This window comes from Temnothorax longispinosus, chromosome 2 (genome assembly GCF_030848805.1).
Source record: "Temnothorax longispinosus isolate EJ_2023e chromosome 2, Tlon_JGU_v1, whole genome shotgun sequence".
NCBI lineage: Eukaryota > Metazoa > Arthropoda > Insecta > Hymenoptera > Formicidae > Temnothorax > Temnothorax longispinosus.
In genome coordinates, this window is record NC_092359.1 from 2,912,565 (window position 1) to 2,930,476 (window position 17,912).

General features: G+C 40.8%; 1 protein-coding gene across 2 annotated transcripts in view; it reads left to right on the forward strand.

Moving 5' to 3' along the window:
• Positions 1 to 17,912, forward strand: part of Tup (LIM1_Isl and LIM2_Isl domain-containing protein tup) — a 36,769-nt gene that overhangs the window by 8,058 nt on the left and 10,799 nt on the right. For both annotated transcript variants that reach the window (XM_071769874.1, XM_071769875.1), the window contains exons 2-3: positions 12,142 to 12,328; positions 16,397 to 16,701. In XM_071769874.1, coding sequence (XP_071625975.1) covers positions 12,142 to 12,328; positions 16,397 to 16,701 — 492 coding nt within the window. The remainder of the gene's footprint in view (positions 1 to 12,141; positions 12,329 to 16,396; positions 16,702 to 17,912) is intronic.

The following is a 17,912-nucleotide window of genomic DNA, read 5'->3' on the forward strand; positions in this document are numbered from 1 at the left end:
ATTATCTGAACTTATTTATTATCATGCCGCAGAGTTATCACTGAGATGTCTAGTGGATAATATCCACTAGTTCTCAAAGTATGTTCGCTCATATAAAGGAACCTCATCGAATATGTACGATATTACATAGTATACAGTATACGATCGCGAATATATTATAATAAACCTTTTAAAATTAAAAACCAGTTTTATGCGGTGCTTTTTCTCAAAATGACGACTATATCTACAACGACCGCGATGCGCGGTGTCTGCCGGATAGAGAAACCAGTCTGCTGCTATCAACTGCGAAATAAAGATCCAGTCTCTCAACTCGCATCTCGCTAATCCCGATTGTTTGCCCCGCGAACGCTCATGCCGACGAACGATTTATTTCGTACGCGTGAGAGGAGAGACGCGTGCGCGTTAAGAAGCGGGGGATCGGCTTCGGTGGAAATCATCAGCCGATTAGAGTGCAGATGTTCTCATACGGAGATTACGAGCCGTTTCCACCCTCCGCGCGGTGCCATCATACGGGGTTAGGCCCGGCAGGAACGGCGGAAAGTGGATATAACGTCATAGGGTAGGCTTGATTGAATTATCATGAGTGTTTGCGGAACGGCGGCCTGCAATTGAATTAGATGCGGGGCCTTTTCTATCGAAGCGCGTAGACATATATCAGTGTCTCGACGTGAGTTTCTCTGTCTTTTCGCCCCTTCTCTCGATCTCTCTCCTTTGAGAAAAAATATAAAAAAAATTACTTATATTTATTTTTTAACCCCAGCCCTCTTTCACTTACAACATTTGAAAGAACGAAATCAACCTGAATACATTTGTAGGATGAAACGTATAAGATGATAAGTGTATAAAAAATGTATTCTTTTAAATTGAAAGAGGTTGTTGCGTCAAAATAAAATTAATTTAATATTTATATATAAAACTCTATTACGATAGTTTTATATTGGTTAAAAAATTAATATTTGTGTATATTTAAATTCATAGCAGGTTTAGAGAGATTAGAAACTAGCAGGGCAGCGCAAGATAGGCGATCGCGCGAAATTATATCTGGTTTGTTATCGGTGAAAATCATAATCGACAACGGCGTGTTGTCGCGATGATACCACGATTCTCGGGATCCTGCATCGGACGGAGGGAGCCGAAAGCGTACGCAATCGTTCGGTACACAGAGTTATCGGCGATCGGACAGATTCTTCGCGGAGCATGTACAACGAAAAATCAGTGCGTCCCGCGGATCAAAGGCGTGCCGCCCCGGTGGGAAAAAGGCGTCGTGGACGCGCGGTACAAGACGTGTGATAACGTTTCCGCGCATTATCGCGTGGTCGATTGATTAACCGGTCGACCGGTGCGATAAGGATCACGACATCGGTATCCGTCGTCGATGTGTGACGCATCTCGAAACCACGTAATTTTGGCGAGCTCGCACCTCGATGCGACGATAACGATCTAAATTCATTCTGTGGTGGTAAACGCGACAGAAACGAATCGAGATAAAAAGGCGTTCTAATGTATAGGACGGTATACGATGATGACATATTGATCAAGTTATCGTTGTTGAAATAGGCGATGAAAAATCGTCTTGAAACTGATCACGGTCCCCCGATTCGTATTGTAAGGACGAACGTCGACGTCACACGTCGCAGGGCCCGATCGTTCGCGCGAGGCGAGATTTAGCATCGGTGTACAGGATCGGTTTACAGGAAGCGGCGTGCGCGATTGTCACGTAAAAAGTACGTTTGCTGTGGTTTACGGTCACGGCCGTTCACGGGCCATTTGGTCATTGTTTCTAGCCACGAGAAAGTCCAGAAGGCCCGGAGCGGAGCGGAGCGGATCGGATCAGATCGGGCCGGACCGAAGATGTCCGGTCCTGGCTGTGGTCGGCGCCCGGCGCCAGACCCTCGGAGAGTCTCCGGTTTACAACACCGGACTATCGGACGTGGGGTCCTGTGTTTCCCGTCATTAGACCCCTCTAACGAGAGAGGGACCGCTGCCGCTGCAGAGGTTTCGAGAGGGCTTATCGCGCTCGGGTCGCTTATAAAGAAGCGTAATCGTCGCTCGGGCGCGGTACGGTATGTTCAATTTATCGTCGTTCCCGATCTCTCTCCCGGACGATTTTTCCTCCCGAGAAATCGCAACGGGACCTGCTATGGGTGGTCGTATAGGTCTGCGGCCGCGTCTCGATATATATGTGCACTTGTCACGCGGCGAACGTACATGCACGTCTCTCGGACTGCGAGGAACGCAGACAGGCGTCGTCCGTCTGTTTACCTAAGCCTGCGAGGCACGTGTCCATTTCATCAGGTTTTAGCGAAGCGAAATTTGTACGGTAGGACGGCCACAAAGTGCCGGCCAATGTTTGACGAAGGGATTCCTCGGAGAATTTTTCGGTGGCTGTAAAAAATCTTTATACCCGTCGCACTTTTACGAGAGGCGAAACGATAATTGGGATAATAATTATTCCGCTCATCTTACAATTAGGATCGCTAAATAGTTGCTTTTCGTCGCAAGATGTTTTTAAAATGATTGCGCAATTCATACATATATATAAGTTTGTAAAACAGTGAGACAGCGATAGCTTTATCTTCCTAATCCGGATATAAAAGAATTTGATTTATTCAGTTTCTTTGCAAGAACTAGGTACAGCTATATTATTGCTACATTCCTTCTCGCTAGTCTATATTAGTACATGTATAAATAATCTGTTACGGATAGAATATTTAGCCTTCCCTTGTGTTTAATTTCTTCGTAATAATTCTGCCGATAAAAGAGAAGCCAGGTATTTTTATCAAATCATTCAATGAGACAAATACAACGGACTTTCTTACGCGAAGGTCTTAGAAGAATGAATATGAATGAGAAATTCATTCGAAAAAATTGACCCTCGCTAAGATCGTTTTTTAATTAATTGTTTGATATCGATTAATGTTGAGCAAAGGGTAAACGAGCGAGATTCTATGGAAATCAAAATCGAAATTCTAAAAGATAGAAGTGCAGACGCGGATAATCCTTCGGTTGCTTGTGTTATCGGCGCTTTGTCTCCGTGCGAAAAGGTCGGCGCAGAGTGGACGTCGCATCTCAAGTGCGAGGAAAATTTTATGAAAATAAATCGGTGCGTTGTCTCGCGCCGGGTGCAGGGTGGATCACCGGAACAACAAGGGAGGGATGAGGTGCAACCGACTCGGAGAGTCGCACGAATTAGAACCTGCTCGGCGGCGACGTCGGGGCGCCGGGTGGATGCGCAGGAATGCCGGCCGGACTGATAAAAGCCACGGCCAACACCTACATAAATTTCAACGGGGGATATCTGAGGACCTGGCCTTTTCGTTCATTTAAACGTACGCCCTAAATTTAGTGTCGACCGCGCGGTGCCCGCGGTATCGGCGGTGCGGCGCCGAGGATATGCTGCGCCCGGTTCAGCGCGCTTGTCATCTCCGGCCGGACGTCGCCAGCGAGATCCCGCGTTGAATTCTGGACGATTAGGGGACCGTCGTTATTCCGGTAACTCAGGCAGGTCTCTCTCCCCGAGACTTCGTGCGCCTCAAACACATATATCTTGCGCGCGTCTTACATCTTTCCTAATTTATTTGTGAATAACTTTACTTGTCGAACAGCTGGTTTCTTCATCGTCTCGGCGGAAGATCGGCGGCAATGGACTTTTGCACGTACGTGCGCGACAGTCGACGGGACTTAAATCGTACCTTTGTACCTCCGAGAGAAAGCGTATCGAATTACTCGGTAACATTTTCTGGTCGTTGTCGCCGGGACATCTATCACGAGTAGACAGGTGTAGCCGTGGATCCGCTCGACCAGACATCGCGAAGCGATTTTCTGCATTTCTGCCGACGTGATACCGCTCGCAAATTTGCACGCTACTTCTCCCGTCCGCCGCGCCGGCCCTTTCCTCTTCCTTTTCTTTTTCTTGTCGCTAAAGACGGCCGACCGTACGCACTTACGCGGACGCATGCATGCATGTTGTCCGTGCGTGCGTGCGTGTTCGTGCGTACACGCATTCGCGTATATTTGCGTACATTCACCGGCTTGTACGCGCGTATCTTGGGCGGCCAGCTGCTCGAGAAGCGGACTCGACAGAGGCGCGAGAGGAGGCCGCACCGCGCGGTCTTGTAAGGTGCATTCCCCGATTCCGCTACGAAACTGGCCGGTAAAAAAAGGGAAATAATTAGCGGAGGTGTTAATGAAATACCAAACGAACGCCGTGGGACACCGGGTCGGCGCCTCTGAACTGCCAACCAGACATCCTCGACACAAACCCCGGCGCCGCTTCTCCCTTCCCATCCTCCCGCGTAGTAGCAAGCTACTCCAAGATATCTCCTTGTTCCTCTTCTCTCTTTCTTCTTCCATCCCCTCGTCCTTTTCCTCTTCGTCGTCTTCTTCTTCTTCTTCTTCAACGTCTTACATTTCTTTGCCGCATCCATCTACATCTGCCTTTTTTCTTTTTCTTTTTCTTGTCCCATAGAGCAATCTCCACATTTCTTTTTAATGTTTTCTTCTCTCTGCCTGAAAATAACGAGCTTGAAAACTCCGGGCTTTGCATATCGGCGACTTCTCGCATTTTGGGGGGACGAATCGTAGATTTTATTGTCACAAATCCTGTCTATTGCGAATAACGTTTAGGTACTGTATTATAAACAAATAACATTATCTCTCTGTTGCGTTATATGTTTATGTAATTTTTTAAAATTTATCGTCTCTTTCGTGAAAAAAAAAGAACAGCATAAAAAATATCGTGGCACTCGCCATCGCAAAATATATGACCCACAACTGAACGGAAGAACAACCCGCCACCCACATTCGGCCAGTAGCGAGTCGCTCCAAAATCGTTGCAGTCGTAGCTCTCTTTTATCTACAGGAGAAGGGGGAGGGACGTGGCGGTGTGCAGAAGGGAGTGGACCACCTTGCCGCATGACATTACTATCCCTCGGCGTGTTCCGGAGATCGAATTTTGCCACCGATCAATCGTGACGAGGGCCAGGCAGCATTCTCCCCATCTTTATCGACGCGACTCCGCCACGCACTTCTCCCTTGAATAAATTATATCACGGCTCGGCCCGGCCGGGCGGCGTGAACCGTACCGTTGATACGCTTTTAACTTTTTCTAGGCACTCTCGACGGTCAACGCTAAAAAAGACATCATGCCCCGCATTTCTCCGAACTATACAGTCTCTCCGCACAATGCCCCCTTCAAAATTTCAGATTAGAAGCGCGCAAATGTTAAAAGCGGTACGAACAAAAACACATTCGTAAATAGATGTCTCTTATTTTGCATTGACATCTGACGCCGTTTTATGAAACGAGATTCGGGATACGACGACAAGAGGACTCGTCTAGGATTAAACGTGTAAAATTGTACAAAATTGAACGTGATTAAGACTCGACGGCGTGACGTCGCGGCAGAGCGCCGATATGGTAATATTAATCGACGCGTCGTATGTGATTGCAACATTAACGGGAGATTAAGTTTCCATGTACCGAAAGATTTCCATCCGCCATAATTGGACGGTAATCATATGATTCCTGTCATATCGCGTGGAAGTTTTAAGTACGAATTGCAAATTACAATCGTAATCTGTCGCCCGGCTCATTATTACTCATTAATGTCAACGCAATGTGATCCGTGCCAATAATCGGCAATATTGGAAATGAGTGATAACTAAAAATTAACAGCTTTTCGGACGAGAGAAAAAGAGAGAGAGAGAGAGAGAGAGAGAGAGAGAATTGTCATGAGCTAATAAAATGTCATAATTGTATTATACTTTAATACAGATTCGGCTAAAAATTGGAATCATCAGCGCTCAATTATCATCTCATAATTGTTTTCCTCTTTTTATAATGGAGGGATTATATTACCATTAAATGTGATCATTTTGTCATTTCATAATCTCGGAACAACGCGACGAGCGTAATTTCTGAACCCCTCCTTCACGGGAACAATTTGTCGAAATCACAGATCTTCTCTCTAACGGCATTCGGGTCGGTTGAAATACGCTCCGCGTCCAGTAATTCCGGCATCGGCGGTATTAAATCATCCGCGCCCACGTGAGCGAGACGTGTAACGAAATAGCGACAAATACGCGATGGTATCTCCAGGATGATTTCGGAGCAGGGGGAGACGAGAGAGGAGGGAGGGAAGAGATCGAGCGAGCGAGCTCGCGTATAGCGCCGAAGTGTGCGCTCGGCGCGTCGGGTCGTACGCTTCAGCTCCGAGGATCCGAGCCCGAGATACGAGAGGTGGTTGTCGTCTCTGGGAGCTAATGGGATGCCGCCGACACTCTCTTGCTCGTCCGAGTCCCTTTGATCCTGACCGACCTTGCCCGCGCGTCCCGGTTACTCCCGTTCCCGTCTTCGCTTCTCGCTCTCGCTCCTCTTTCCTCTTTCTTTCTCTCGCGCGCGTACCACCCTGACCTTATCCACTGGCCGGTTGGGAATTTTCATGGTGGTCGCGAGATTCTCCCCGCGTCCACGCGTGAGTATACACGTCCGACGCGAATCCGTATATACCCGTGCTCCGTAAGTTCGCGGATCTCAGCGACCGTACGGCGCGGCGGTCGAACTCTCGGGAACGACGGAGTATACCAGTCTTTTGTGTGTTCCACGTTATATCTCTACGATTTTCAAACTCGGTATCTTTGAGAAGACGAAGTTTCTGTAACTTTGACCTATTTTTGAAACCCACGCTCGTATCAGCGTTACTGCTGCAATGTCTACGAAAGACTCTATTACTTATACAACCTATTTCTATTGGATTATTGTCAATGATGAAATTCTTTGATGAAGCTGATTACTTTTTGATAATGAGAATTAGAATCTCACTATTCAAAATGAAGTCTATTTGTAATTTAATGTATTAACTTTTTTTATTATTTTTAATTAATTCCTAGACTTTTGAGGTCATCCGCTTAGCTAATTATTAAAGAAATAGGACAGCGAAAACACTAATTCTTGAAATAACGTTTTTGATAAAATACATTATTTCTTAAAAATTAGTCAAAATTTTATCCATGTCTTTTGTATTAGAATTTTTATCTACAATTTGGAGTCTATCGTTTAACTTTACCATTAAGTTTTTGTGTTATTTTATTTTTTTAATTTACTCTATTAATTTTCCTTTTTCAAATGATCCATTGGTTTAAAACGAATGGTCGATTTTAAGGTATTTTATGTTAATTCAGCAAAAATAGATTTTTAAGCAAAAGCCACAATCTTGCCAAAAAATTCCCATTGATTGCGAGTGTGTAATTTAATGATTGCTATTAAAAAAAATTCTTATTTATTAAAGCTGGCCTTTATTTATATATGCATATTGTTCGTACAACCGTTTTACAGTTTAAAAAAAGACTATCACTTTTCTTGTACAGTAAAAAAATAATATTTTGATTCATGTAGAAAATTAAAAAAAAAAAAAAAAAAAACTTTTTTATTCTTATAGTATATACTTAACCATGACCAGGCGACTCTATCTTCGAGGACAGTTATTATTGTACACCATTTAGCGATTAGCGATAATTAACGTTTGATTATATTTATCAGCTGATAAACGGAATGACAATGCATGGCTAATTTTTATTTTCAGTGTACAACGAAAATATGAAAATATGAAAAAAATATGAAAATTGTAGTGACAAACATGAGGTTTAAAATTAATGTGTTGTTATTTATGAATAACATTTAAACATGAACTATAAAGAATAACCATAATAATGCATGATAAAGAACGTTATACAATTATTTTTTTTGCTCTTGCTGGCATTTGTGGCGTTTTCCACAAATACAATTTTCTTCGTGGAATTAAGAAAATATTGACGTAGATACTAAAAATAAAAAAATATTTGTGGAAAGATATTTACGGACAGGAATAAGTATACATTTAACAGAGCTATATATGCCAGTATATGCATACTGAATATTTAATATATTTACTAGCTCTTTGTTTCTTTATCTCTAATTGTAAATCAAGTGTTATTATTACAGTTTATTATAATTTACCTTTTGACGCGTATTGATGTACTGTACATATTTTCTCGGCACTTAAGCTCATTACTAATAGTCGAAATGCACGCATATCTAAACGTAAGATACGTTTCAACGTGAAAGCCTATTCTTGGAAATAAAGACATACCACTTCTACAACGCCGACCGTACATTTAAAAGAATACATCATATATTTAATATAATATTAATATCTCGTAATAATACCAATCAAATTTTATAAAAATTTCACGCGGGTTGCTATCGACGCCCCTCTCCCCCGCTCCCCAATACGCTCGAGGGATCAGCGTCGCGAGGAGGAAAAAAAAACGGACCGACGTCCATCGAGCGGACTCCGCGAATTCCCGGCCGCCGCATCGCGTCGCGTCAGGGCGCAGAATCCGGTGTGGCGGACGCCGCCGACTGCGGACGGTCTCGCTGTCGGAACTCTGGGCGGAGTTCCGGCGGCGAGACGTAGACGCGCGCCGCCCAGGCGTGTACGCCCCTGATGATCCTCGACGCGCCTTCGTTGGCGCACTCCTCTGCCTCTCTTCTCGTCGCCGCGCTCGCTCACGCACTCGCGTGACGACGCGACGCGTCGCGTCGCGTCTCGAAGAAAAGCGTCACGCGTCGCGGCGAGTCACGCCGCGCGGCCAACGGCACCCGATTTTCGATTTTCGACCGTCCGGCCCATCTCCCAGTGTCATAAATCGCAAGTAATATCGAGAGCTCTCTAATTTTTCTCGCGTCGCCGTCGGCAGCGCTTACGACCCGCTTCCCTCCGTGTTGCCGATTATGAATTATATTGTACTTTTGTTAAGTGGATTAATTTAACCGCGAGCCAACCTCTTATTGCTGCCGATGATGCTTTTAAATGTAGCTCTCGCACGCGTACCGTCATGAGTATGAAAGTACGGATAATATATTGAATTGCTCTTTTCGAGGGACATTAAATATTTACACAGAAAATTTATGCAAAATATATTTTGTATCGGCAATATTTATTCAAATGCGATAAATTGATCGTTTTAATTGTATTTTGAAGTTTAATTAAATGTCGTAACTCGGTATAAATGTATGTAACATTATGGAAAGCTGTAAATATTTACTGGGATAATTTCCGACATGTAAAACAAGTTTCTCATCATAGATTATGTTACATATAAATATATTCGTGGCCGAACTGTAATATTGCACGCATTCGCTACTGTTTCTTTATGTGACCGAAAGCCTGGTACTTAATTTACGAAAATATTAACAAAGTTTTATGAAAATTATCTGTAAACAATAAAAAATGCACTAAAATAACAAAAAATATAACTGAGAATTGAACGTGGAATGTAATATCAATTCTAAAAATAACTTGTGTACGAAGATAAAATTAAATGAGGAACTAAAAGGACATTTATTAACATTAAACTACAAAGAAAAATCTATAAGAAATAAGTTAATTTAAGTAATATCTTGATGTACAGTATTATAATGATAAAAGATGTACTGCCAGTCGGCGAAAGTTTAAAAAAGAGACCAAGTATAAAATTTAAAATTATTCCAGTGAAGCACTACTTAAAAGTCTCATTCTTGCCGTACTCAATATTTGTTCTTAATTTGACAGGAAATAGACATGATATTTAACACAGTTGTGATTAGCATAGCATGCATCGTTTAATTTCAAGAAAATGGATTACGATGGTCATGAAGTCTCTTTTTTCAAAACTGAGCTGTGAATAATTTTAGAAAATAAGTGGAAGAATCTTTCGTCAAAAAAAATAAATAAACTTCTAGCTAATAGATTACCTAGATTAGTAAAAAAGTGATTAAATTAAGGGCTACTTTGACGAGAAAAATGTCCAATACCTATTCTTTATTTTGTTTAACACTCTTTTCATCTTGTAAAACATATTTTTTATAGAACTTTCAAACACATTATATTATTTTTTATTTAATGAAACATTGAATAAGATAATAAAAACATGTAAAATTATAATGCAAGTTTGATTTTATTTCATATAGTAGATATCTTCAATTAATGGCTTTAAACTTTCGCTGGCAGTGTATGTAAATTAATTAAGCTAGAAGAATAATAATTCTTATATCAAACAATTAATAAAAGAGAAAATAGTGCAATAAAAAGTAACATCCCATATAGGGTTTTACAGTCGGCCCAATACTGGGCCAGTATTAATTATACTGGCCCAGTATTGGGCCGACTGTAAAACCCTATATGGGATTCTTTACGCAGAATACAATGTTAATATACAATAAAAATTTTAATTTTAATAATTTATTACGCAGATCTTACAAAAGAGAAACTGATGAAATAAACGTAATAATAAAATGATACAAATTAACACACAGATAAGCATTTTTCTTCTGTTATAGACAAAAGTAGTACTCTCTACCATTTTTAATTCGCGAAGTCACCAGTCGCGAATGTATTAATTAAAATAATGGCTTACACGTGCGTAATTATCCTTATCAAAATAAGAAAAATATGTTTTCTTAAAATTAAAAAAAAATCATGGACATTTGATATTTGAGATATTTCCTGTTATAAAGAAACAAAGAATATAAATTCTAAATTAATCGTTAAATTTTGGAGCTCCTAGTTTGAATTAAAACACTGAAAAACAAAATGGAAAAAATTTCCACGTTGTTGAAAAGGCGCGCGTCATATAAATTATTTGCTTTTAAAAATTTTTCCTAGATTATTCTTCGATAGAGTCTATCTTCTGATTGTATCTGTATTTAGATAAGATGTACGACTATTTAATAGTTCAGTGGATTAAGGTCTTATGTATGAAGTGGTATTACTAATTGTGTGAAGCTAATCTATTTCCCAAATTTAATAAATCCTCAGAATTGGTCGGCGATATTTGGCGATTATCTTTCTTCGATAACGCACTCGTATGTTCTGATTTTACGAAAGGTGCGGCATCATCGTACGATTCAGAGACGTATATACGAAAACGGGCGAGAGGGTAATGTGCTTCCCTGAATTGAATTTCGCCGGGACGTGAATTTCTTGCCTTTGTTTTTAGTTATTATATACTAAAGAAAAAGAAGCAACACTAATTTTTTAATTTTATTTCAATATTCTTTTATTTCCATTTGCATTATTGTCTTATATGGCTTTCATGTTTTCTCCTACGTAATTAACCCTAGCTTCCCACACTTCCAAATTTTTACGGGCTTTCTACACTGGGGTACAGGTTACCCAACGTCGTATATTTAGCTAAAACTACATGAAAAAATCAACTGATTTTAAGTCACTTTTTTCCATCGATATACGCCAGACATCAGGGAATATGCCTTGAATAAGAAAATATGAAAAGGATAGTAGTTTGGAAAATATTCGCTTGTAAAGAAAAGGTAAATTCTCGAAGTAGCAAACTAGCGAATTTTACCTGGGGTTACAGGCACCCCAGTGGGAAAGCTAGGATTAATTGTAATATATATTAATTTGTAAAAAAGGGGGAAAAAAGATATTGTTCGTCGTTCAATTCACGATGCAAATGGATGCGTAAATACCCTCGCTATACCTCTCTGGTACGATTCCATTACGTAAGCTTTATCCACGAAATCACTGATAACGCGTTGGCGCGAAAGCGACGACAGGACAGATCAACGTATTGATTTTATTTTCGTTTGTCGGCGATTTCGCCGGGCGGGGATGTCGATCGCTATTTCGCGGCTAATACGTAACTAACGAGCGGTCGTTATGATCGACGATAAGATCGATCGCGATCGCACATTCCGTGTTTTAATTCGAGATCGCGTGTCATCCGTGAAATACGTACAAAATGCGGCTTTCCCTTTGTGCTTTCACCGCGGACGTGTGCCTCGAGATAACACGATTATTGTTTTACGTTATTATCCAATATCAGGTTCTCTGTTCGAGGAAACGCACCGACGGATCTTTAGATCGGGCGCGATTTTCATCAAAAAGATCTTTAAAAATTTCGAAAATTAAAGATATGTATGTATTGTGTAAAAATAGCGATCTCGAATCGCATTGCATTCGGCATGAAAGATTATACTTCTGATTGTAAAATTAAGATTTTTTTGAGGAAGCGACAACTGTTTCTCTCTCTCTCTCTCTCTCTCTTTCTCTTTCTCTCTATCTGTCTCTCTCTCAAAATCGATCGATTGTTTGTGTTTCAGAAGGCAAAAGCTCGCACTGCGTTGGCTGCGGCGGTCGAATTCACGACCAGTGGATCCTGAGGGTAGCGCCTAATCTGGAATGGCACGCGGCTTGTTTAAAGTGTGCCGAGTGTCAACAGTTTCTGGACGAGAAATGCACCTGTTTCGTGCGGGACGGCAAAACTTACTGCAAGCGTGATTACGTTAGGTAAGTCACGTCGTCGCTTTTTTTTTAAAGGAACTTCGCTGTACGCTTCACTGGAAAGTCGGACAGCGAAACTTCTTTTGAAAGGTGGTTCAACCCTAGTAGCCGCAAACAAAAAGAAATGAAAAAAAGAAAAAATCTTCGGCGGTAGATTCCCGAGGAGCTACGAGCGTTCGATTTTTCGACAGTTTTTACGGCGCGCATCGAAAGAAACGAGGAAGGGTTGCTTTCAGATTGCATTCGACACTTTTTCGTTCGTTTGGCGCCGTACAATTAATTCTTCGCGATTACGAGAGAGACGAAACCGCGCGATGACGTGGTACGTCAAGCGGACACCGTCTCATCGTCCGACGGTTAAGTGTCGCTCCTTAACGAACGAATTCCACGAAGAGGTGGAACAAGAGGCACTCGGGAGAGAGACCCCGGCCTCACGATCGCGGTGCAATATGGTAATTAATGCAAAACCGTGCCTCTTGTCACTGCGGCCTCTACATTCTCCGGCGACACGCGATACGCTCTTTCCGATACGCATTTGCAAACGCTCGGATTGGGAGGCGAGCAGGAGGGAAAAGAAAGAAAAAAAAAGAAAAAGAAAGAAAAAAAGGAAAAGAGAGAGAGAGAAAGAGAGAAATGGTCGAGAGGCAGAAATTGGGGAAGGAGGGGGTGACAGGGTCGAGAAAGTCCAGGGTATTTTTATCCGACGTATACACGTGGAGTGCGGCGCACGAACGCACACGCACGCATGCACGTATGTCCGCACCGTCACTGTCACGACGTTGCGTGCGCTGGCGCGTGCAAAAGAAACCGTGCACGCAATTATGCTCGCGCTCGCGAGAAAACTCGCACTCGCGAGTCAACGCAACGAGGCGATGCGTGGCATTGATCGACATCACCTCGACACAGTGACGGTTATTACTGTCATTTACTGACGATGCGATCGAAATAGTCGACGTAGCCGGTGCGTGGCATGGTCGATCATAGGAAACCACTAGAAGTATTCTCGACCGCGGATAAAACTACGAGAAATAGGATCGCACACGACTTTTGATAGTTATATACGGAGTTAAGCGGCTTGAGGATTAAGTAACTTTTGCCGACTTAGTTTCGAAAATATGAACGAAGACTTTGTATATGAAACTTCTTTTTTCCATTAATCATCTTGGATTCGAGACAGACATAAAATTAACTTTCGATGATGTTGAGACTTTTGAGTATTTTAGTAAGAATTTACTTTATACGGATTTTGTAAATTATTCGTTAATTTGCAACTTTCTAATTTTTTTAGAGAATAATACTTGAACATTATCAAGATAATTAATACGAATGCGTGTTAAGCGAAACGTCTATTATTAGATTATTTTTCCTGAAGATTGTATTGCTCGATAATAATCTATTCCTTTTCTATGATTGGTTTTCTGTTCTTCGACAGTGACAGAATGACGGACATGCCTTTAACGTGCTTGTAATCGAATCAATTATCATAATTGATTTTATAATGCTTACATTTAATTGAAGTGGGATACCACTAAATTAATTGGAGTTGTTGTATTCGTTTCGCTGGTTACGTCACTTTCGATGTGGCAGAAATAGGAACGGGAATGTGCCAGAAATGAAAAAAAGACGCATCCCTCGCGTGGAGATTTCTCTCTTTCTCATTTCTTTCTTTTTTTTCATCGTTCACGACGGTAATGCCGCCAAATAACCCATCGGCACGAATTCGACCTGGACCAAATATTTTTCCCTGTCGAGGCAGCGGGTTTATTTGCGCTGATCCGTCGAACGTCGGAACGTCGCCGTAACTCGAACAAGACTGGCGTATCCGGCCGCGGACTCGAGCGACAGCGATGACGGCCGTTTGTTGTTGCTGTCGCTTTCGTTCAAAAGTCCAAATTACCAAAGTAACTCCCTCCTCATACGTCCTTCTGGGTGTTCCCGGCGGTAGCCATTTCCGACAGGCAAACGCCAACAATCGCAAAAGTGCCACGATTATTACAAAATATAATCACGTAGTTGAATTATCAAAATTCACTGTAATTGATTTACATATACACACATACACATAAATGCATAATCACATGTTTATACATTATAATTATGGATATACATATAATAATATTATAATATAAATTTCATGTATACAATATTATATTTTTCTAAATTGCACGTGATGTCCCGGAGCCGAAGTATTGGTTCTTTTAATTACATCCGTTTTGCAAAAATAAAGAGTATCAATTTTGGCTAAAGTTACAACGAGTACGATTTCGCTTCAATTACGAGGATGCAGATAATTGCTCGCACACGTAAAAGTGCACCGAAACATCTCTCGATGCGCGTGGAAAAAGTTTATCGACTTTGAAAAATAAGCAGTAGCGATGATAACAATAGAAACGTCTATTGTACATCAACGCGGTCGTCAATTACGCGACGGGCAACCATTAATCCCGCGTTACACCGCCATCAATTTCACTCACATTACCGCAAACTTTTTTTCCAATTTCACGATGTACATTGGACATTTCGTTATATCCCGTGCTGCACACATTAGCGTACGGTTTATTTATTGAATTTATATATATATATATATATATATATATATATATATATATATATATGTATATATGTATATGTTTGTATACAATTTATATGTATATGTATAAAAAAGCTGGCCCTCAATGTGTTGAGTACAGAAATAAATACACAACACGACAATAAAGTCACTTTAGCTCGATTTATGTTTCTCCACTTTGCATTTATCGAATTTAGAATAAAGCTTTTATTTCCAGTTAACCGAAAATGTTTACAACTTCGCGATGTAGTAAAATAGAAGCAAACAAAGGATGAAAATTTATCAAAAAAAGAAAAAAACAAATAATGAAAAAATTAACATCGCGATTCATTCTGCTGGATAATATTAGATTGATACTGACACAAACGTTGTAGCAAAGAAACAATCAGTAGTTGCCTCACAATGAGAAATGTACATCAACAATTATCAACAATTTATCAGATAAACTTCGTTAATATTGATTAATATTGAATTTTCTCCTAAATGTATCAATATAAATAAAACAATTAATTATTAAAGTCTAACTTGACCGACATATAAATCCACAAGTAAATTAGAAAATGCCATTTTATTGAATTTATATATTTTTTTCACTTAGCTATCGATTATTTATCGATCTTAAAACATAGTTTTCGTTAGAACAGTAAATTCAATATAATTAAATCGATAATCGATTTAACTTTCTGAAATAATAAGCATTCTTTAAATCACTGTAACAAATTTATTATGAAAAATATCCCAGCTAGGGTTCGAATTAGACTTTTCTTTCTAATCCGTGACGTCTTTACCAACTTGATCACTAAGTTATGTAAATAATCCTAATTTTAAATTATAAAGAAAATGAATCAAAGTAGTCCGAAAATGACAATTTTGGCCATATTTATATATCTATTGCAAATTATGTTTTACGTTTTTGCCTAACGGCATCTAAAAATATAATCTTTCCTCTTTAAAATGAAGATTTCCTCTTTAAATCTTTTTCTTCTATCTCTGTTTTCCATGTGCGTTTTTTTTTTATTGATCTACTAGACTTCAAGATTAAAGAATTCTCGTTATACATTACTAGTTTTTGTAGTAAAATGTGTGTTTATGACCAAAATCCTAATTTTTGAACTATTTTGTGTTATTTTCTTTTAAACATGATATGACAACAAAATCCTGAAATCAGATTCAGATTCAGTGCATCAAATTATTTCAAAAACCAGTACATATTCTAAAAAAAAAAACATTTTTATAGAGTTACGTAATTATTCTTTTTCTTCTACTTCTTGTTATTATTTTCACGCGGAAATTGTTCTATTTTTTTCGACCACACTCGTTTCAATAGATAATTTTTCTCGATATTACGAGAATTCCTCGTTCTAGTTAGATTTCCTTCAAAATCATCCAGAAAATTCAATTCAAGCTCTATTCGCAATTTTCCTATTCGGAAATCTTCGCTTTGCAAGTTCGTTGTGTTTATTCGTCAGAATGGCGAATATATCTCTCTTTCATATGTGTTGCAGGTTGTTCGGCACGAAGTGCGACAAGTGTAGCCAGTGTTTTAGCAAAAATGACTATGTGATGAGAGCGAAAACTAAGATCTATCATGTGGAGTGCTTTCGTTGTTCCGCATGCATGAGGCGGCTCGAGACCGGCGACGAGTTCGCTCTGAGGCAGGACGGCCTCTTCTGTCGGCACGATCACGATGCCCTCGAGGGCGGAAAGCACTGCACCGGAGTTGTCGGTATACCCGGAAGCGAGAATAACAATAACGCCTCCCTGACGAACAACAATCATCATCTACACCCGAACGACGGCTCGATGTCAGGTAAGAGCACAATCGTCGAAGACCGAATTCTTTTTTTTTCTCTTTTCTCTCCTTTCGCCCGCGATACGTTTCGAATTGCGAAGATATTGGCGACATTGAAAATTGTCACCGTCATGAAATCTTATTTTAAGGTTTTTCAGAGAAGCGGAAAGTTCTGAGAGAGACAATACCGCCGCGGTTTTTGAATTTACACGCCGCGTTATCATAAAGTCTACTTTCGTATCGTCTGTTGTTATTTCCGTTCCCCCGTCAGTTATCCTTAATTGCCTTAATTGAACACAGTTATCGAGATTCTACGATTAAATAATCTTCGCGCCTGTGTGAAACGGGGAATCCGGCTTCTGACGTGCGTCATACGACGAGACGTGGGATATATCTGTGGATTATCAAGCACAGTCTATCCATGTTCCCAAAGACCAAATTTGCAAAAGGGCGCGCGCTCGAGGGTAAGCTCAAAGGACTCTCCTATGTTGTGTTAGGCTCACGACGTATAATTAGGTGTTGATAATTGAAGCCGTTAAGACCGTAAAGGCTTGACCACTACCCTCCTACACGTCAGGATTACACGGGCTTAATGTCCTGTAGCCTAGCATAACGCGCGCGTACGTCCGACCGGCTGGACTGCTACCGAGCGAATTAACTCGACCGTGCGGGAGCCGAAATTCAGACACTAAATCCAGCCGTGTGTAAGATATAGTACGGGATTGCACCGGCAGAGCAATTAGGTTTCGAGAGAAGAGGACGATTTGACAAATAATCAATGGGAGTTAATGCCAGAGGCGACTGATATTAACTCTTTTGACACCTCGTGTCGGAAGGCAGTCGCAATTACAACTCGCTAATTTGCCAAATCGGTTAGTGTGCCAATGACAAATGATTAAGTAAACGCCGGCGAAATACTACTACAAACTACTTCAAGAGACCACGATATTTGATATCAAAGAGCACGCTCGATTTTTCTTTCCTCGGATGTAAGAGCCAGAGAAGAAACGATCGAACTTTTTAATGTGATATACGTATAGTAATCGAGATGCGGAAAGAAACCGCGACGCGCGCACGATGATCGGCTACCGTTTTCCACGTGAGTTCCCTCTCCACGCTCTTCCCTCACAAAATGCAAAGGACAAACGTCGGCATAATTACCCGATATACTAATTTTCGTGCAAATAACTCGTGTGCGGCAGCGCGACGTGCACACGTCGTCCCGTGTT